Below are 21,367 nucleotides of genomic sequence, written 5' to 3'. Positions count from 1 at the left end.
GCTGTAAATTTCCTTTTTCCCTGGTTAACACTATTTCCACAGATATTGCCCATCTTACCAACTGAGATATCTTACTTAGAAGTAGTTGCTCCTCCAATCAGCAAAGGAATCTTTATTGCCAATCTCTCCATTTCCTTAGCGACAAAAATCATCTCATCCAGAGATGGAGTGATGAGACCAGACAGGCCAATTATATCTATTGCAAATTTACAAACACACACACACAAAAGGTTTAGCAAATTCACTCTAGAAAGACATAGAAATCATTACGAAAAGGTTATTTTGTACATCAGATAGAAAATAGTGAGGTAAAATGGTAGTCATGAGCCTATAAGGAAGGTTTGACCCAATTAGAAAGTAAAAGCTTTCCAAGAGTGACAATGACTCCAAATCCCCAGTTTAAGATGTTTCTCAGTCTTCCCAGGTCCTGAACATCTACTGCTCTAGTTTCACCAATAAATAAACAGTACTTTTGATTAGCAAGCTCCATGTCTCAGAAGTTCAGCACTGAGGAGGGAAATAAGACAAAATAATTATATGCTCTGTTCTTGGAAACAGCAAATGCTTTCAAACTTTGTTCCACACAATTCATCTTTTCCAAGATGCAGTAGACAGTTTCAAAGCAACTGCAACTTGTTTCAGAAAGTTCAATATTTATTACAACAATTCATTCCTGATTTCACACTCACTGATCCAGCAGACCAAATGCCAAGTTCTTTCACTGATTTAAGACCCAACAAAGAGTTACCTAAACCTTTTCAAAGCTCCATTTTATTCATCCGTAAAACAAATACTAAAACATCTCTCATGGAATTGTCTTTTTGATACAGAGTTCCAATTCCTCAGGCTAGGTTTCACAGAAGTGCCAAATGCTAAATAATTAATATTGTTAATGCAGAAGTTCTAATTTCTCTGAACATAGTCTGACCAAATCACAGACAGCACAGGAATGCAATAACAAGAAATAAAGAATCCAAGTGTGGTTTAAAAACCAAACAATTCAGAAGTAGTAATGAAATCTCTCTATACCTGCTTTGTTCTCAACAGCAGCTCTCAGTATCTTTTCACATGGAGTCATGACTCCTAAATCAATAACTCTGTGAAAAGAAGTGAGATGACACACAATTCTTTAAAAAATAAATCAAATTTCTGCTAAAGAGCAAATACATTTCTCTTACCATAAATAACTGACCTAAAATTGAAGTTAAATTTGTTTGTTTCTCTTAAGACTTTTGGGAACTTTAATACAGGAAGTATCTCTAGGTCTAGCAAAATTTTCAGTAAGTCAGAGTTGCAGATGGCATAGTAGTTAAGAAAATACAAGTGCAAGAGGCTTTTTTTTTCTGTTAAATAAGTTTTTGCGGTTGTACTAAGTCTGGCTGAGATGAGTTAGTTTTCTTCACAGCAGCTGGTATGGTGCCATGTTTTAGATCCGTGACCAAAACAATACTGCTAAAACACTAAAAATAAACTATTGATCTGCTGATGAACAATGTTTTCCCAGCAGCAAGGCCTTCCCTGTTTCTTATTCTATCCCCTCAAGGAATAGACTGTGAGTAGACACAGACAGACGACCGAAACTAACCACAGAAATATTCTATGGCATATGAAGTCAAGCTCAGCAATAAAGAAGTAGCAGGGGTTAGTCATCTTTTGCTCAGGAACTGGCTAGGCACCAGTTTACCCATGGGAGGTGGCAAGGGGATTGCCTTTGCATCACTTGTTTTGTTTTTTCTCTCTCTCTTCTTCCACTTTGGCTTCACTTACTAAACATTTTTCTCCACTAACCATTTTTCTTGCTCTCATTCTTCCTTTCCTCTTTCCCCATCCCACTGAGGGTGGCTGGGTGGAAGTGACTGGCTGTTTGCTGCTTAGCCACCTTATCAGGGCTGCCAACAGCAGTAGCATTTCTGAAGTTACTTAGATAATACAAAAAGGTTTTGTGGACATCAATCTTACATCAGGAATATAAAACGATTCACATCAAGGTTGCGCCCTATTAAAGCACATATTTTATGAAATGAGACACTGCACTTCCCTTGTTAGCACTTTAATCCTATAACCCCAGCCATTTTTTTTCAAGTAAGCCATCCCAGCCTGCTGGTTTCATTCAGTGTCACTCACACTTGTGGTGACAAAAAGCTCTCCGGCTTCAGTTCAGCGAGTCTAAATAAAGCTCAAGAAAGCCTGCAACCAATCCACAGAATTTCAAGAGGAAACTAAATGGAATATACTGCATACACACAGCACTGCTACTGACTTCAACACTTCATGTTTAAAATAAAGGGATAATTTTGGCTCTTCTTAGAGCAAATGACAACTCAAAGTTGAAAGAAAACAAAGGAATGAATGATAAGACAAGAGTTCCAAAGCTGATTCAGCTTTCTGCAACATCTGACAGACCCTTGACAAAGGGCACTGATGTAAACATGACCATTCATTCCAACACTATGGCCACCCCTGCTGCACATACACAGGCCATGAAAGACCTGACTTCTCTTGAAGTTCTAACTTTTGAAGTTCAGAAACTCCCCTCTTATTAAACAAAACATACCCCAGAAAATTTTTAAACCTCACAATCAACAAAAAGCTTCAAAAACTACAAGTTTCATTCAAATCTTGTAAGACTTCCTTTTTTCACAAAGAAACCCACACACAGTACTGCCTACTGCAATTGTGGTATCTGATTTCTTCAGACATTACACTTACATGTTTAAGAAATAATATTCATTATATTTAATGGGAATAAAACAAATTCAAAAATTGATGTTCTCATTTATGTGCTAATTTATGTTAAACTGCATTCACCTCAGATGCCAATTGATTCAGAAAAATAGTATTAAAGGAGGAGGCAATGCTCCCTCTTGCCCCCCCAATTGCAATAGCTGCTATGAACTGTGTTCCCAATCGCAACTGGAGAACAGAGGACAATTCCCAAGAAATGCCCACTTTTTATCACTGCAGCTAGAGCTGGTCTAAGGTATTAATTATCTTTCTACAGCTCTGTTCTCAGCTACCTAATGTTAGTCTCTTTACCTGAAGTTGTTGCAGCCCAGAACAACTCCCACAATGTTCTTGCCGATATCATGTACGTCTCCCTTCACAGTTGCTAATACTATTGTACCCTGATAAGGATCCTGCAAGTTGAAGAAATAACACAAGAGTTAAATTACTCAGAAGCCTAGGTATGTTTTTACATATTCTTCAACAGTGCAATCCTAATGCATTTCCCAGACTACTTTTGGAGTAATTGCAAAGCATAGTGAAGATAACACAGTAAATAATATAAACTATTTTAAAAGATCCAGGTAACAGAAACTTGCACACTAAATATTCTTCCAAATGGCATGGATGTTACTCAAAAATCTGTGTTTAAAAAAACAAAATAGCAGATAAAACAATTTCAGATCTGGATAGCATTTTGTGCAGTGCAATAACTAAACTCCTAAGGTACCTCTGCTCCAAATATATAACTCACCAATAAAGAGATTAAATAAATTAAATATTTAGAACAAAAGGGCACGAATACTCATAATTACATGCCTGTCCGTGCATTAAAATCTACCTTTCAATGCAATGCTGAGAATGAGGAATAAGCAATATTAGAAAGAACATTAGAGGAATTAGCAAAAGCAAGGAGACTAATTTTTTATGCAACATGAATAGGAAGGGAGATGTTTAAGTACAGTGATCACACTACTTCAGACTACTCAAGCTGAACAAACAGGCTGGAAGAAGGATCTCCTAGAAGAGGGGAAGGTGTTCCATCACAAGAAGGTCCTAGGTTAGATGGCATTCAGCCTGACAAACGGTGCTACCAGCAGCTCAACAGTGAAACTTCCCACAGCAGTTCTCCACCAGCACACAGGACTAGGCAATACACTTTTAGTTATATAATCCTTGTTGTCATTTGGAGCACCTCCAGGCTATAACACTGGTATGTCTGAGCTGGTGCACGATCAGATGCCAGTAAGCAACTACTTAAATTGCACAGAGCATATTCTATGCAAAACTACAAAATATTTTTCCAGACAGTATCTCATCTCCTTTGCAGATGGCAGAACTGGATGACTAAATCCTTCCATGAAGCATGTTATATTTCTGGACATATTGAGTAGCTCTCTTATTTCATGAACCTACATTGCCTTCTGTAGTTGCAATATTATGGGTTAAAAAAAATCCTTATAGATTACCAAGAGTGATACTAGGATTTCCTACAGTCCTAACACATTTGTTGAATAAAACCCCTGGATCCCCACCAGTGCTGCTGCTTACTAAAAACTACTATTTCCCCAGGGCTTCTGTTTTACAGAGGACTGGAGAAGACTGAAGTCAAAATGGAGCTCTGTAAATCAGCCATCTCGGTACATGAACAAAAAATTCAGCAGTTGAAAATACACTCCTGGAATGTAAGAGGAAATTGGGGAAAGAGATTAATCAAGGACAGGGGAAAGAACAAAAAGTGCTGCCCCACACTGTATTACAGCTAATAAGTACTGATGATTTAATTAGTGATTGATATTAAAAAAATTAATACAAATGGGATTTGCACACAAGAGGAAGAAAAATCTGTGCTGGGCAGAAAACAACATGGGCCAGAGCACATGTCACTTTAAATAAACCCTGTTTAGGGCACACTGTGATTTCAATTGTCTTAAGCAAGGAGGTCCTCAAGATCTGGGCAGGCATCCAAAGGGCTTCTTTGTTTTAATCTTGATGGAGATCTACAGCCATAGCTCTTTATCCTCAAATGTAACTACCAACACTTTGCATTTCCTGGCAGTCTGTGACTAAACTGTCCTGGAGGTTACAGTAGTCTGGGGAACATCAGACAGATCAGTTACCAGAGTCTGCAAATCATTTTCCTTCAAGTCAACATCTAACTTTGGAGATAGATGCAGCTGTTTTTCCCTCTCTCACCAATTCTCTATACAGTGAAAACATATTTTTGTAAGAGGAAGGCACTACATCCCTTGCCGGCAGAAGGTAGAGGGAAACAGGAGAACAGAAGTCCTGCCTTCTCCTTTGTCTTGGTTTGAGATAAGCAACTGCCAACCCCCCCAAGCACAGAGAGAAAAGCCTCCCTCCTAACACCAGGGAAAGGGAGGAAAAGAGAGGGGAAAGAAAAAAAACCACTTCAAACTGCATTTATACTAAATCTACATATATTTTTCACAGAAAGAAAGAGACAATTAGAAGAGAGTACAAATATACACTCACACAAGTCTACAACAACAAGTTCCCCACGTCAACTTCTTAACAAACACACAAATTCTACTGTCCTAACTACACATTACTTAAGAAGAAGCTTATTCCCCAGGGAGACAAACCCAAGCAGAAAGGAGAGACCCAGAACAACACATTTTACTTTCCTGAGGTACCCTGTGAGCCAGTGGTGGGCCTGGTCCTCTCCATCCCCCCTGGGACAGCATCGTGCGTCCTCCCCAGAGGAGGGCTGAGAAGCGACTGACTTAACCACTCCCACACTGGTTCCTCCTTCCCTGGAGATGATGTCATAATGTGGTATGGAATACAAAATTACTGGCTAGAAGAGGTCAGCTGTCAGCTCAGCCCAGCTCAAGTCAGCTGACAGCTTCGGCCTAGTCCAGACTTCAGGGCCCAAATCTAGGCCCACCTAGGTGAACCCATAACATTCTCCACCCCTTATTCCATACCATATTATGTCACTCATATCTTAGGTTCTCATGCTTAAACACTTATTTTTTTTCAGGGCTGATTTCCACCCCTCCATAATGTGGCTAAGAGTCCATTAGGATGGGGTAGATATTTCAGATGGAAACAAAGCAGGTCATCTCAGGTTATCTTATCTGATGGTTCATGTCTTTCAATAGGGTTACCATCCTCTCTTCAGGAGTCTCTAGTTTCCCACTGGGGTTAAAATAGTGTTCACAGTCAGATCCACCCCTTGGCCTCATCCACCTACAGGTGGTCTGAGGCATCATAGGCCCATTGAGCCAGGAACAACCCTCCCCCAGCCAGTCCAGGGTGTGATGTTCTTCATTGGCTCGGCTCTTGGGCACATCAACACTCACACGATGGGTTTTCAAAGATTCAACTCAAATGGCAGTGTCCCACCACACGTCAACAGCTTACACAGGCTTCTCTTCATGTCTTTCTCCTCGGTCACACAGCAGTACTACAGTTAACCATGTGAGCCATCCCCCTTAGCAGCAGTCCTAACAGCTTTGGCAGCCTCGGAAGCAGCCCCGACAGCAGCACAAGCAAGCAGCAGAGGCAGGAGCAGCCCCGGCGGCTCGCCAGCCCTGGCTCGCTCGCAGCCCTGGCTCGGCTTGCAGCCTCTCACGGCTCGCGGCCTCTCACGGCTCGCGGCCTCTCACGGCTCGCAGCCTCTCAGGGCTCACAGCCTCTCACGGCTCGTGGCCTCTCACGGCTCGTGGCCTCTCACGGCTCGTGGCCTCTCACGGCTCACAGCCTCTCACGGCTCACAGCCTCTCACGGCTCACAGCCTCCCCCGGCTCACAGCCTCCCCCGGCTCACTCGCAGCCCTGGCAGCAGCCCCGCCAGCGACAGCTCTGGCTCCTGCGGGTCGCTCAGCACTGCGGGCGCTGGTTCCGGGCGCCGCATCTGTCGGGTTCTCTGCAGGGGGTTCCGCAGCTCCTCTTTTCCCTGTTCACTGGGGTCTCACAATGGCAAACACGCTTCACAGCTGTGGATAACCTTAAGAATAGTGTTCACAGGTAAATCCACCCCTCGACTTTATCCACCTACAGGTGGCCTGAGGCACGATGGGCCCATCGAGCCAGGAACAACTCCTCCCCATGCCAGTCCAGGTGAGATGCTCCTCATCAGCTCCTGGGCACATCAGCATTCACATGATGAGTCCTCAGGGATTCAAATCAAACAGCCGTGTCTTGCCACACATGAACAGCTTACATGGGCCTCTTTTCTGCAGTGGCTACAGTCACAGCAGGCACCAGTCGAGCTGTTTGAACTCACAAAGACAGTGAAACAGTGAAAACGAGCATTCAACAGCAAGGGAGAGTTGTTTTGTTTACATTTTCTGTTCTGGATGTACTTAAACAAAGCACTTATCAATCTATGTTTCTACAACAATCCTCCCGGGAAGCCTGCTAAGATTCTGGGACACCTGCCAAGGTCCTCCGTCGCTCCCGAGTTTCCCGGCCAACGCACCATTAACTGTCTTGGTTTGAGATAAGCAACTGCCAACCCCCCCAAGCACAGAGAGAAAAGCCTCCCTCCTAACACCAGGGAAAGGGAGGAAAAGAGATGGGAAAGAAAAAAAACCACTTCAAACTGCATTTATACTAAATCTACATATATTTTTCACAGAAAGAAAGAGACAATTAGAAGAGAGTACAAATATACACTCACACAAGTCTACAACAACAAGTTCCCCACGTCAACTTCTTAACAAACACACAAATTCTACTGTCCTAACTACACATTACTTAAGAAGAAGCTTATTCCCCAGGGAGACAAACCCAAGCAGAAAGGAGAGACCCAGAACAACACATTTTACTTTCCTGAGGTACCCTGTGAGCCAGTGGTGGGCCTGGTCCTCTCCATCCCCCCTGGGACAGCATCGTGCGTCCTCCCCAGAGGAGGGCTGAGAAGCGACTGACTTAACCACTCCCACACTGGTTCCTCCTTCCCTGGAGATGATGTCATAATGTGGTATGGAATACAAAATTACTGGCTAGAAGAGGTCAGCTGTCAGCTCAGCCCAGCTCAAGTCAGCTGACAGCTTCGGCCTAGTCCAGACTTCAGGGCCCAAATCTAGGCCCACCTAGGTGAACCCATAACATCCTTCCTGCTCTCCTCAGGCACCAGAACATCTACACTCTTATCAAGAGTGTTTGCTATCTTTTTAAGAACCTCCCAAATTCCACTTCGTTTCTTTTAACCAGAGAATTAAGTGCCAGAGGGTTCAAAAAAGATCCTAATCCAGTGCTCACAGAAACAATGGCACAACTCTCAATGACTTTAAACAGCATCAAAACAAACCTGAAGGTGCCAAATACCAGCATTGTCATCTGAATTAAAATAAAAGAGAACAGCGTGAGCTGGAGAGAGATGACACATAGAAAGGTAACTCTTGACAGCCAGAGAACAGATCCACTTGAGATACAGCAGAGCAGGGATCCAGAAACAGCATGGGAAAAGAGACCAGGCATTTTCCGAAGTCTGCCATTATTAGTCAGGTTTGATTACCAGTTCATTTTTCCTTCCAAATTATTTGCTGTATTAGTTACATTCACGCTAGACAATTATACAACATATCCACAGCAAGTAGAAAGATACCATGTAAGACTATTTCAAGGGAAGAATTAGGAAACACAAAAAAAATCCACAGAAGGGAAGCCAGGCCATTCTTGCTTTTTGTGTGTGTTATGTGTGTGTTAAAAACAGATTCGGATTATAGCTATTGTCTCTGAGAACTCATGAAGACAAGGTAAGGTTCCACAGGACTAAAAAAAAGGTAAATGTACATCAAACCTAAATTTGATAGTCATACAAAGACAAGAGAAGAAGAAAAATACTTAACAACCAAAACTGTAAGGATCTATCACATTTTAAATATTTTAGAAACAGCAGACATGAGTATTTAAAATGGGATTTTGTCCAATTCACCTCAACTCTCTTTTCTCCTGAATACAATCTTGTCAGTATGGACAAACAAGTTACATTTTCTGGTGCTCCTATCACATATTCCATTTACCAAATTTGGAAGTGATTACTTCAGGGATATTCACAGGCAGTTGATAAAACTATTCTCAGGCATCACCAACTGTTGGCTGCCAAACAGGAAATGGAATAAAGGAAAGGCCCACAAGGATCTGAAAGTCACTTGGTATTTTAAAATATATTATATTAGATAAAAAGTAGTTTTACTAATTGCAAAATACACATATGAGAAGACAACTATATTCAGACTCTGTTCTCATAAACTCATTTCCCCTGCAAGTTGGTCATGGCTACACATGCAATGAGTACACTATTCTATCATAACAACAAGGTCTTGAAGTCACGATCTATGAAGAAAAAGGGTGGAAGAAATAGGTTTCTTTAGCTGGGAGAATGATCAGGGCTACGGAGAAAGGAAGAGCTGAATAAAGAGAAACATGGTGACAAGCTTTGAACGTGGAAAAGGAAGTTACAGAGTTCACTGAGGGCAGAAGCAAGTGGCAAAATCTGCCATAAAGTTAGAAGTATGATGAATGAGCAACATGATAATTAAATGCCTAGAAACACACAAGAAATTAGTAACAGTGGTATAAAGGGCCTACAGAGGCTTATGGCACTGTTCAGGAAATTTGTGACAACAGCTTAGGCACACATCAAGCAGTGTTCCACAAAATCTGCACTTAATGAGTTTCAGACCTACTTCAAATTATGCCAAGATTGTCAGTTTGCGTACAACCACATCAACTCTCCAGATAATAAAAGTAATTAGTAATAAGTAATTCCTATATTTGTCAGAGCAAGATGTGACAGAGCTTCAGCACAAAGGACTGCCTCTTGCCTCTTCCTCTGCACTGCCTCGGTTGGCTCTCCTTTCCTCTCTTTCTTTTTCCATGTAGGGAATAAGGTGGCCAACTGCTTTCTTCATAACTCGAGCAGACTTTATGACCTGCACAGATGAAGAAGGGGGGTGGAATAAACAATAAAGTCAAGGTATAGGAATAGCCTCAGTGTTCTCTTGGCTTTCCCTTACACCCATTCAAGCAATAAATGAAACCACATTTGCAGATCCAGCTCTGCAGATCATTCTGTGGCAGTAGGCTGCTGGCCTTACTGGTCTAAGGGTCTACACACGACACGTTCACAGTGCAGCTTCCTAGACCACTCACAATCAAACAGACTCACATTTGGAAGGTGCTAATCACAGTCACTTTAATTTGGATCTTTTTTCACTCTTGCTCTTTTTCATGGGCTCAGACTGAAAACTGCATTTCAAATACAGCAAAACCACTCAGGAAGAAAGGAAAGAAACACATAATTCTACATAAACAAAGTTCGAAAGTAAAATATGAAAATGGCTGCTTCTTAGCAGCACCTGAATTTTTAAAATTCCTATCCTCTAGCTGAAAAAACAGCCAGCATAGAATGTTTTGGCTATCTTTTACAATGCTAATTTTCGCAAAACAGGAAAATATAGGAAACTGTTTTCTCATTACCTGAGGCAGAAACATCTTTCCAGCACCAAAAAGATCACCAACGATTTTCATGCCATTCATCAAAGGCCCTTCAATTACATTTAGAGGTCTGGGATATTTGTCCTGATTTAATCTTGCTTCTTCTGTATCTGCAGTGACATACTTCTCAATACCCTGGGAAAAAAATTGAGAAACTTTTATCTTGCTAGAAATACAACTTTTATTTAGTTGCTTTCCCCTTCAACCCCCAAAAATTCACAAGGAAAGTACAAGTAGATACTTTAGATACTGCTAGTCTTCAAGAATACCTCAAATATGTACTGAAGATAGGCTGTCTTATGAAACAAAACACTGCACTTCTCAGGCCTATAAAGTTATTCAAACCAAGTCCCCAGTATTAACAGATTTGTTCATTTTTCTTAACCATGTCATAAGAAAAACCCAACACTCAAAGACTGCTTCCACAGTGCAAGTGCCACTCAGTGCAGTACTACCAAGAGACCAAAAAACCCTCAGGGAAGTAAAAGCAGTATGTCACAAAGTAAAACCAATGTGTTTCTACCAACACCTACTGGAATCAAATGTTAAGGGTCAAGGACCTCACCTTGTGAAGTTTAAAGATAAACCACTACAGTTTTTTGTTATTGGAGCTGAACGGATCAGTTAAATATATTATTCATTATGAATTACTAAGTTGTTAAAGAACAGCAGCTGAAGTACTTTTAAAGCCAAATACATCCCTTAAAGCCTGAGCTGATGGATAGGACAGTTTTCTGCACAGATTCACCTTTATGAGAGCATATTCCAGCCTTTCCTCCACAGAGCTTTTACGCCACTCATCAGTCTGTACAACCTTTTTTCCTCCTTGAGCATGATTCTGAAAAAGAAAGACATCCATAGGAGCTTGCAAGCATAAAAACTACAATTATAGACTTCTAAAAAAATTTAAGATAATTCCAAGTACTGACTCATAAAATAATTTCAGACTATTCAAAAGGTGTTTTATATACATGCAAATCATGTTGCAAACACTTGTGGTATATTGTAGGCACTTATGGGGTCTACATCCCAAAGGGTACATACCTCAGCGAAAATGTAAACAAAATAAAATAAAAAATTACTAAAAAATAAAAAAGAGAGCACAATTTGATAATGAAATTACTAATCCTAAGGGTTTTCCTTCTGGGAACCTAATTTAAATTGATTACTGGCCCACGCGTTACACTTAATTTTAAAATTCTAATTAATTTGGCTCTAATTCAGTTTCTGCTGGAATAGGTTATGTTATTCCATATCACAGATGTGTTTTCAATCAGGCAGCCTACAAAACTACTGTTTGTCCCTCACAAACCACCCCATATTCTCTTCGTCTCACACTCATGCTCCCCTTGGCTATGAACGCAGAGGCCAAAATGGCCTCACAGAGCAAAATAGTTCACAAGTACCCACTCCAGGAAGGCTTATGGGAGAGCCCTATCCCCTAATTCAGCCATCACACTTCAGGTAAGTAATTTCTTTTCCTTGCTCAGTTATTGGACTTAATCTGACATCTTTCAGGCATTACAAACCTTCTATACTTTTGAGTGTTCATCAGCAAGTTTTTAAACATAAAGCAATGAAAACAAGATCTCACTTATGGGAACAGAAACCAGAACAAATTTTCATTCGTGTTTATACAACTGTTAGCTAACTTCACAGCTTCTTGTTGCCTAACCTTATTACTCTCACACATATACTGTAAAAAGGGAATGAAAAGAGGAAAATGTTGCCTGGAGATGTTGTTGAATCCTCACTCTAAGTTGTATTAAAAATGTGACTGGACATGCCCCTGAGCAACCTGCTCTTGGCCGGCCCTGCTTCGAGCAGAGGGTTGTACTAGATCATCTCCAGAAGTGCCTTTTCATTTCAGCCGCTCTGTGTCTCACTGAAAACAGTACCAAGGGGTCCTCTACGTCTGGCCACACACTTTAGCAAGGGAATCATTCCAACCTAACATGAAGCTGTAAAATGGGCATGCAGGGACCACAGTGTCAAGCACTACATGCATACCTTTAAAAACAGCATGATTATACCAAATGCTGAGGATGAGAAAAACTGCCTTTGGAAGCACAACTCCCATTGTCATAAATGGTACAAAGTTCCAGTTTGAGAATGTCTGCAGCTATGCATTCCATGGAAAATGTTTTTTAATTTCAAACTTCAAATGAAGACTGATCCCCTTAATCTGCAAGGATTAAGTTCCTCCTTTTTGCAAGTGGGCTGTTTTACTCCCACAATAAAACTACCACCACAAATAAAAGCAGAGATTCCAACAACAGCTTCCCTAACTCAGAGACCTAGGAGTCGTCATCCACTTTGATTTCTACTTTTCATGCTCCATTTAGATTCATATTTTGCATTCTGCAGAAATACTGCTTAAGGGATTCCTTTCTAATTCTCCTTTCTTTTTCTTCCCCTTTATCCAACTTTGAATACTCCAATGGTGCAACTCTGCTTATACAGACAAGATCACTATCAGGTGAATTGCTTAGACTCCGTGAGCACCCTAAAACAGCCTAAGTGGAAGTGATAGAGAGAGTCTCCTTGTACTGATTTTCAACATGTTGCCACTGTTACTATAAAGCAGGCACCACCAAAGGGCAAAATACAAACCAAACGAAGCTCCGCACAGAGCTAATACCTCCAGGAGCTACAAAACAGACACGCAAACTTTCTTGTGCATTTAAATATAAAAATTACCTAACCCAAAGAGATTTTTGCTTTATCTTCTGTTCTAAACAAGACTTGACCAGTTGTCTTATGGATGATAATCTGGAAACCTTCAGGTATGTAATCTTTGTCTTTTATCGTTACATTTCAAAAATGCTAAATAGCTGATCCTCACTCTTGGTATGTTACATGAACTGGAAATCTATGGCACAGCCACAAACCACAAGCAACTACTTCACCTTTTACATGTACTCCAAGCAAGCCTTACCACCAGAAAGACAAGTTTACTCTGCCTCCCACAGTACACTTGTCAATTAAGTTCCAGCACCAAGATTGGGTTGGTTATGGGTTGGCCTTTTCTGTTTGTTGGTTTTTTAGGGGGTTTTTGTGTTGGTTTGTGAGGATTTTGTTTGTCTGGGGGAAGTTTCTTCAGGATTTTTTGCTCTGTATATTTTTGACGGTTGTTTTTTTGTTGTGTTTTGTTTTTTTTTTTTTAAAGAATGGCTATACGGCTTAGTTTCCTGAAGCATATGTAGAACTCTGGTACTGGATCTTCCATGGCACCTATGAAATTGGAAGGTCTCAATCTACCACAGATTCCTCTTTTTATTCTGCATTAATAACTGAACCACTTGTAGTATCATTAGTAAATCCTAACACCCACTGGTAAATTGACACGTGTAGTTTATAGGCTATTTTACCTATAGGCTGTTTAACCTATTTATCATCTGCAGGGAGGTGTTCAAGCCCGGGTACCCAGCTAATTACGAGTCAAAGCTTAAAACAGAAAGTTACCTGAGCATAATGTAAAAGCTTCTCTGTCGCATCAGGATCTTTGTTCCAGATTAGATTCTCACACAGCTGTAGTAATTCCTTGTGGATATCATCATACACTGGCAGATTCCCAGCATTCACAATTCCCATGTCCATGCCATACTGAAAAAAACCATACAGAATCCCCCAGGCATGGCTGTCAGACACAGCACTGCACATCTGCCAAGTGCAAACATATGGAAGCCAAAAGCACATCTTACCTTAATCGCGTGGTAAAGGAACACTCCATGCATTGCTTCTCGAATGGCATCCATTCCCCGAAAGGAGAAAGACAGATTGGAAAGACCTCCACTTATCCTGGCTCCTGGCAGCGTTTCCTACAGGAAGTGCACACAGATTTTTAGAAAAGTACTTTCCAAAAAGGATACCTGAGCAAAGCATTCAGCTCAGAAAACAGTTGGCCCCTGAGCTGAGTGCATTGGCTATGCACCTTTTCTCTCTTCCCTGTTCCAGATCCTTCTAGTTACACAAATTCATAAAAGGCAACTCAAATCTTTGCAGAAGAAGATACAAGTAAAGGAATGATCCAGCCTGGTTATGTGTAAGCAGCTACCGCGGTTTCCACAGTCGTAACTGCTGTTCTGAACACATCAGTCCTACCACTGCAGCAGTCTGTATTTTCCCCATGCAGACCTACTTTTGCCTCTTCCTTTCCCCACTCCTCTGGAACCAAGAGCAGGCAGTCTGTCAGCTTGTATGTCTCAGGACCAGGCTGCAGCTGAGCAGCTAAGCTGAAGGGTGCAGCCCCACTCCAGGAGCCCTGTGGTGACAAAATAGGCTGTGGGGTGTTCAAGCCCCAGACTGCTACTGACAGAGCATCTCTAGACCTATCAAAGCGTCTTGTGAAATCCAACAGTGCAGTTTTCTTGGCTGTATTCAGGTGATGTTCTTTGCTGCTACACTTCCTTACACACATTTTATCCAAATAAAAAGTCAGGTTACTGCACAAACCCCTTTCACAGAAACAGGAGTTTTATTAAAAAAGGCAGCTTTTGGCAGCTTCAAAGAGGTCCTTTTAGCTAGCACATGAATGTGATTGTTACCTCACTTAATTAAGGTACTATGTTTACAGTAGAGAAAATGGATTGAAATATATTTATAGAACTATTTGAAGCTGTTCTATTGAAAACACAGTAATATTGGGGAATGGTTGTACTTCAAAGGAACAGTCCCCTTTGCTAAGCTAAAATGTGTAATGTTTTGCAGTAGTGTTTTGTTGTTGTTTTTGAGACTGGGGAGTTTTTCTGTTTCATGGGGGTTTGGGTTTTTAAGTAATCTCAGCAATGTATTTCAATTTAAAATAAACTTTCAACTTACTTTTATCGCTTTGGTAGCATTGATAAAATTTATGGCATAAAGGTTATGTTCTTCCATTCCAGTTCCTATGGTTAAAATATTAGGGTCAAATATTATATCATTTGGATTGAAGTGCACTTTTTCCACAAGGAGATTATAAGCTCTGGAACAGATTGCAATCTTGGCTTCTGTTTCTGTTGCCTAGTGAAGAAAAAGAATTCTGACATGAAACTTATAGACTACACAAAAAACTCTTCAGAAATCATTTACAGCTCCAGTGACTCAAGGCTGAGAATCTGAACATCGCAAATATTAGAAAGGGATTATATATAGGACTTTTGTATTAAAAATATCACCACCCCAATACCTAGACTTTTGACTCAACTCATAAAATACAATCTCATTGCTCAATATTTCATCATCCTATGCTAAGCTTAATATGTGGGTTTTGACATAACTAAATTAATTCACAAAGACTCCACTCTCACACTAAACAGTTTCTGAACCAAATATATCTTTTATGAAGGAAGGCAGAGTTTAGCATGGCTGAACAGCAAGAGCCATGCTCTTGTGCTAGCACAGCTACACTTAAAACCGTACTTGGATTCCTTAAACATGTCAGCAACAAGAAATTGCGGCAAATCAGGTTCAAAACTATTGCTAAGGTTATATAGACCTTTTTGAATCAACTGTGTCAATGAAACAAAACAACTTTGTCTTGTACAAGAGTAAGGAAGCCTTACACTTCAGAAGTAAAATATCTCTTCTTTCAAGAGACACTCACCTGCCCCACTTCATCAAAAGCCATAACAACCACAGCTGCTCCATATAATTTAATTTTCCTTGCTTTCTCCAAAAAGTCTTCCTCACCTTCCTTCAGGCTAATGCTATTTACAATGCATTTCCCTTGGCAACATTTCAAACCTGCTTCAATTACTGAAAAATTGGAGGAGTCAATGCATAATGGCACCTGTAAATAACAGAGAAGTAAGCCAAGAGAATACACAAAAGTTAGGAATTACAGTTCTACATGCAGTTTGCCCATTTGGACATAAAAATGCACCTAACATTAATCAGCATTTATGAATAAAAGTTTCCATATGGTATTTCTAGATTCACTTTCCTTTAAATACAAAACTCAAGAGTAAATTTAACTCAAGAGCTTCCATGGCAACTCAATCACATATCATACTGAGATCTCCACTTCTCCCTGTATTATCTTGTGTTTCTGAATTAGATACTCATTTTTAGAGAATGCACATTGCAGAACTACCTTTTAAAGCCATCCTATACTCATAGCACTTTTAAGTTCTGTGAAAAGCAGTACTGTTGTGCACTGCAAATATATAGATGATGGCTCATAACTGCTGCAAAATGAACCTGCGTTCAGCTTTTCTAACCAGGGAAAAGAACTGGCATATACTCATCTGAAAACATACAATGTTAAAGCCCCTGTTTCACCCAAAGGCCTTCCCTATTACAGTACCTTTTCCTCTTGGGAAAAATGCATCTGCTTATTAAGCACCTAAACGGGTTACTAAATAAACAGTAACAATATCTTCTGAAAGGCAATTTACAACTCAGCAAAATGTTTTTTATTGTGACTCAGTTACAACCTTTGCAATATCAGGTTCTGAAGAAATCAAGTTACAAAATCTGGTCATTGCAGTGGGGCCATCCAGCATCCCATCATCCATATTGATGTCAAGAACCTGGGCCCCCATCTCAACTTGCAATTTGGCTACACCCAGGGCTTCCTAAAGAACAAAGTCAAAAACCAAAACACCAGTCAGTAGAAAAAAAAATCTTACTTATTCTTACTATTTCACTTCTCCAAACTAAGCATGCAGTCAAAAGTTTAAAAATCTATACGACATCCCATAAGAAAATAAGGAAGTGGTCTGTGATATACAACAATACACAACAGTATGGGAGAACCTATAACTAGTTTGTTCACACAACATGACATCAGAGACCTAAAGTGTTGGTGGTGTCATTGCCTGTAGACAGCTGGTCGTATGCTTAATTGAATGATTTAAGATTTGCATGGTAACAAGGACTTCTGACTGCAAAAATTACAGAAAAACAGTTTTCGTGATGGTATGAAATAAAGGTCTTGCATCACAAGCTCTTTTTTTTCACAACACAAGATACTTAATTCTATAACACAGGGTACTTTACTTTTGGAGGCTGTTGGACATTTTTTCCAGCTGCAGAATAATCACAAGTGCTAAGAAAGGAAAGCAAAGCTTTTCCTCCAGCCTATATAACTACACAAACACCCATGTTGCAGCTACAATGCTGACCAGAACGGGGAAAGGGAGGGAAAGAGAGCAAGGGCTGCAGAGTGCCACAATCTAACCCAAGTCAGATGTACCCCATATGCTGAAAGAGGGGATTACAGCCACTTTCTTTCCTCTCTTCTCTGTAAATCAATCCATCCAGTACAGACCAGGACATTTTCTAAAAATATCATCAGCTGTATAATTTAATTAACAATGAAAAGACATGTTTCTTGTAACACCTGTCAAAAAAAGCCCTTGTAAAACCCTTCTATCAGGAGCTGGTAACCAGAGAAACAAAGAACAGTGAAAAAATAAATTTTCTGTGTTTTCTTACTATTGTAACTGGTATAGAATACTGCTTTGTACCAGAGCAAAAGAAACAACTAATAACAAAGTGCAATGGAGCAAAAAAAATCAGAGTATCAGCTATAAAGATTATTGTTAAAATGTATACTTCATAGTTGCCTGCCATGATGAGTTTAGCAAACTTCCGTGATCCTGCAACATTGCAGCGTTCGCCAATATTAACGAAGTTGGTGTACGGCCCAATCCTGAATGGCTCCAGACCTTAAAAAGATATTTGTGAACATATTTGTAAAAACAGAAAAGAAAAAACTGTAAGAAAGACAAAATCCCTTTTCTAAACTGTAAAATAGAGGTGTCTCTCTCTTTAAGAACAGGGATTCCTCAGCATGTCAGTGCTCTAATGATAACTAGAAAAGCAATGCAATGCAAAACTTCCAACACATATGCCAAAGCTTTCTAGCCTTCCTCAATGGCAGTCAGTAATTTACCTGACCCACAAAAAACAACAGCCAACTTGTCTAATATAAACGTGAAGCTAGGATTTTTGGGCATCTGTGTGTATGCACATACACACTTTCTCTCAACTTTCAGCTATGTTACTTTGTGACTGTACCACCGCGAGAGAAGCAGCAGCCCACCAAACTGACTGACCAACAAGAACAACACTTGACCATGTACCCAAGTTCAGAGAAACAAGGCAAGTTGGAAACTTGGGCAGCACGCAATGCAGAGGCAAACAAACTCTGGAGTAGAACCAAATAAATGAATGCATGACATCAGAGGCCAACCATGATTTATTTGCTCTAAACTGATTTGACTTTGAGATTAAAATACCAGACCAAAAAGAAGGTACTGTTTTACTCTGATACGTTCCTCAAAGGCTTAAAAAAAGGCCCTGACTGTGGAACATTCACTACACTTGTTAACATCTACACTTTGTTAAAACAAAAGATGCTCTAGACCTGGATATATTGTTGGAACACAGTCCCAGCATGACTGAATCAACATCTGAGGCGACACAGGACAGCTCTCTCATAGTAGGTATAAGGATCTTGTCCCAATTTTGCCATTAACTATAGTTAAATTACCTGATATCTCTGTGCTTGACCTTGCCCTGTTTCAAAGTGAGGATAAAGATACTCACTTCACCATTACAAAGTGTCTGATACTGGCAGAGGAAATATGCTGGCTTGTTATGTTATGCAAGACTAATAAAATGTTCCATCAGTCCTTTGGCCAAAACAGGAAGATTTAGATCTGGTTACACATCCACAAGCTTGCTGGATACAGGTAGAAGCAGACATTGACAGTGTTGTTCTGATCATCAGAAAACACCCAATAAATTTACAAAGGAAATTTGCATATAGTTATGAAGCTCAAACTGTTACACTTCATTTTACCTGACAGCAGCATGTATCCTTGAGAGAGAGAAGGTGGAACACGAGGCTTACAGAATTTCACAGCTTCAGCAATTTTCCTGAGTTACAGAAAGAAGAAAGTAAAGAGTTAAGTTTTCAATTAAAATTAAATCACTCCCGACAAGACTCAAACAGAATATACTACATATACACCTACATTTTCAATTTAGCCTTGTAACAGACAAGACTAATTAGCTAGTTTCACTTTATGAGGCCAAAGGCAAAAACATCCTCCCAGGAGATCCTATCATAGCTATTTGCAGGGAATATACAAGGCTGAAAGTTTTTCAAACACAGAATGTGAAATACTATACCAATGGGATACTTGAAGGAAATGAGAACCAGTCCTCAACCACACTGACTTTTAACAGATTCATGATTGGCTGAGCAATTGAGGCAAAAAAAAAAATAAAAAAAAGGCAAGAGAGAAACACCGTTCTGCACTGAGACATGTTTCTCAGATGCCAGAATGACCCATGCTGTTCACATTCACTTTCTTTTCACCCCAGTCAGCAGTGACACACAGTGTCCTCTATCCTTTGCCTGCCACCTCTTCCCAGCTTAAACCAGGATAAAAATGAATCACAATGGCCTCTTGCTTTTCAAGCCTAAGTGAAAAAGGGAGGCTTTCTCACTGACTTACTTCCAAACATGAATGATACGAAATGCTCCTTCTGACTAGCCAGGACTAGCACCAGGGGTAGAGCATTCCTAGATCCTCTGTTCAGTCATTTCCCCAACACACCCACACAACTTCTTCCCTTCTACCACCAGAGGAAACCTTAAGTTTCACTTTGTGGCTACGACTGCCAAAAAGAGAAAGAACATACAGTACGAGAAAGCAGGGCTAGGAAGTCTACCCTATTCAACAGTAAAGAAGAAGGAATAATTAAAAAATAATTTTAGATGACAAAACTGCAGAGGTATAATTCTTGTTTGAACCATGCCTCTACTCATTCTTCATTATACACACAACGATGGGTTGTTCCCACTCCTTATACTGCTACTATTGGCATTCAAGTGATCTATTTTTTCAGGAAACTCTAAGACAAGTCATGGAATACTGCTCCAGAGAAGAGGCACTTGGTTTACTTCTCAGTCCACCTAAAGCTGTAGCACATGAGTACCTGATATGTGCTGGTGTAGTACCACAGCAACCTCCAACTATGTTGACCAAACCATCCAAAGCAAAAGTCTGTAAAAGAGAGGGAGAGAGAATTTTGTTCCAAGTTAATAATTGTATCTTTTTAAAAATGTATATATTTAAATATTTTTCTCCATCTGGTAACCAAGTCAAAGAGATCAAAAGAGAAACACTAAATTAAAAAAAACTTAAACAGTCAACACTGTATCTTCTCTTTCTGATTTGGTTTGAGACGTGGATTCCCAAGGCTAATCAGCAATTTCAACATCTAATTTTAGGAAACTACACCTGAATCTGGCCCATTTTATACTGAAGCCCCAGATGAAAATTTGGGTAAGTAAAAAAACTAGTCATCCTGTATTATAAAAGGGCGTTAACATGCAACAAACACTGTGTTCTTACTGACACACTGCAGCTCCAGACACAGATCTCTGTCTTGCACAGATGAAGCGGCACGTGGAACGACACCCTGAACTGGAACCCCACCACCATCACCAGTTTTTATACACACAACTCAGCAAAATCCTGCCAGGTCCATAAAAACAGTTCAGCTTTTTCAACAATTCCGAAATATAAAAGCAAGAACACAGGAGTGCAATGAGTAACATCCACAGATCAAGCTGCAGGAAAGCTTAGTGTGTAGGACATGAAAATACGTAAGGTTTTCAGAATTTCCTAAGCAGTTCTTCCTAATGTGATATTTCAAATCACTATTATTCAGCAAACTGTCTATAAATAATCCAAATGACAAAAAAAGATATCTGAAGAATTAAAAACAGATCACAATACTGTAACAACGTGCATAGAACACAAGTAAAAATTCTTGTCTATTAGTACATCAGATATGACAATCTCACATAAGTATTTCATACCTTTATATGCTTGGCAGTCACTTCTGGAGTTTCATCATAACCACCAAAAGTATTGGGGAGACCTTGAAACATGATTTTTTTAGTATTACAATTTGTTTAAAGCCCCCAAGAACAGAATTAAATTCCATAAAAGAGACATTTAAAGTAGCAACAATTATATGGGGAATAAAATGCCTTGCAAATCATTACTCAACAGATTATCAATTATGCAAGAGAGCATTCTAGGTTCATTGTCACAGAACTAACAACAGTTACTTTCAGCAGTTTAAACTATTCTCTTTTTAAAAGCAAAACCAATCATCTTTTCAAGCTATTTCAACTCTATTTTTGCAAATGAGATGGA

General features: G+C 39.9%; 1 protein-coding gene across 3 annotated transcripts in view; it reads right to left on the bottom strand.

The window, feature by feature from the left end:
- MTR (5-methyltetrahydrofolate-homocysteine methyltransferase) overlaps positions 1–21,367 on the bottom strand; it is a 52,167-nt gene that overhangs the window by 13,427 nt on the left and 17,373 nt on the right. For all 3 annotated transcript variants that reach the window (XM_071549605.1, XM_071549607.1, XM_071549606.1), the window contains 15 exons: positions 21,025–21,086; positions 20,136–20,203; positions 18,991–19,067; positions 17,739–17,851; positions 16,616–16,756; positions 15,784–15,969; positions 15,021–15,200; positions 13,904–14,020; positions 13,665–13,805; positions 10,948–11,037; positions 10,182–10,334; positions 9,527–9,634; positions 3,037–3,137; positions 1,030–1,097; positions 76–196 (listed from right to left, as the gene is read on the bottom strand). In XM_071549605.1, coding sequence (XP_071405706.1) covers positions 76–196; positions 1,030–1,097; positions 3,037–3,137; positions 9,527–9,634; positions 10,182–10,334; positions 10,948–11,037; positions 13,665–13,805; positions 13,904–14,020; positions 15,021–15,200; positions 15,784–15,969; positions 16,616–16,756; positions 17,739–17,851; positions 18,991–19,067; positions 20,136–20,203; positions 21,025–21,086 — 1,726 coding nt within the window. The remainder of the gene's footprint in view (positions 1–75; positions 197–1,029; positions 1,098–3,036; positions 3,138–9,526; positions 9,635–10,181; positions 10,335–10,947; positions 11,038–13,664; positions 13,806–13,903; positions 14,021–15,020; positions 15,201–15,783; positions 15,970–16,615; positions 16,757–17,738; positions 17,852–18,990; positions 19,068–20,135; positions 20,204–21,024; positions 21,087–21,367) is intronic.

This window comes from Pithys albifrons, chromosome 2 (assembly GCF_047495875.1).
Source record: "Pithys albifrons albifrons isolate INPA30051 chromosome 2, PitAlb_v1, whole genome shotgun sequence".
NCBI lineage: Eukaryota > Metazoa > Chordata > Aves > Passeriformes > Thamnophilidae > Pithys > Pithys albifrons.
The sequence above is the reverse complement of the archived record's forward strand: the minus strand, read 5'-3'. Positions and strand labels throughout refer to the sequence as shown.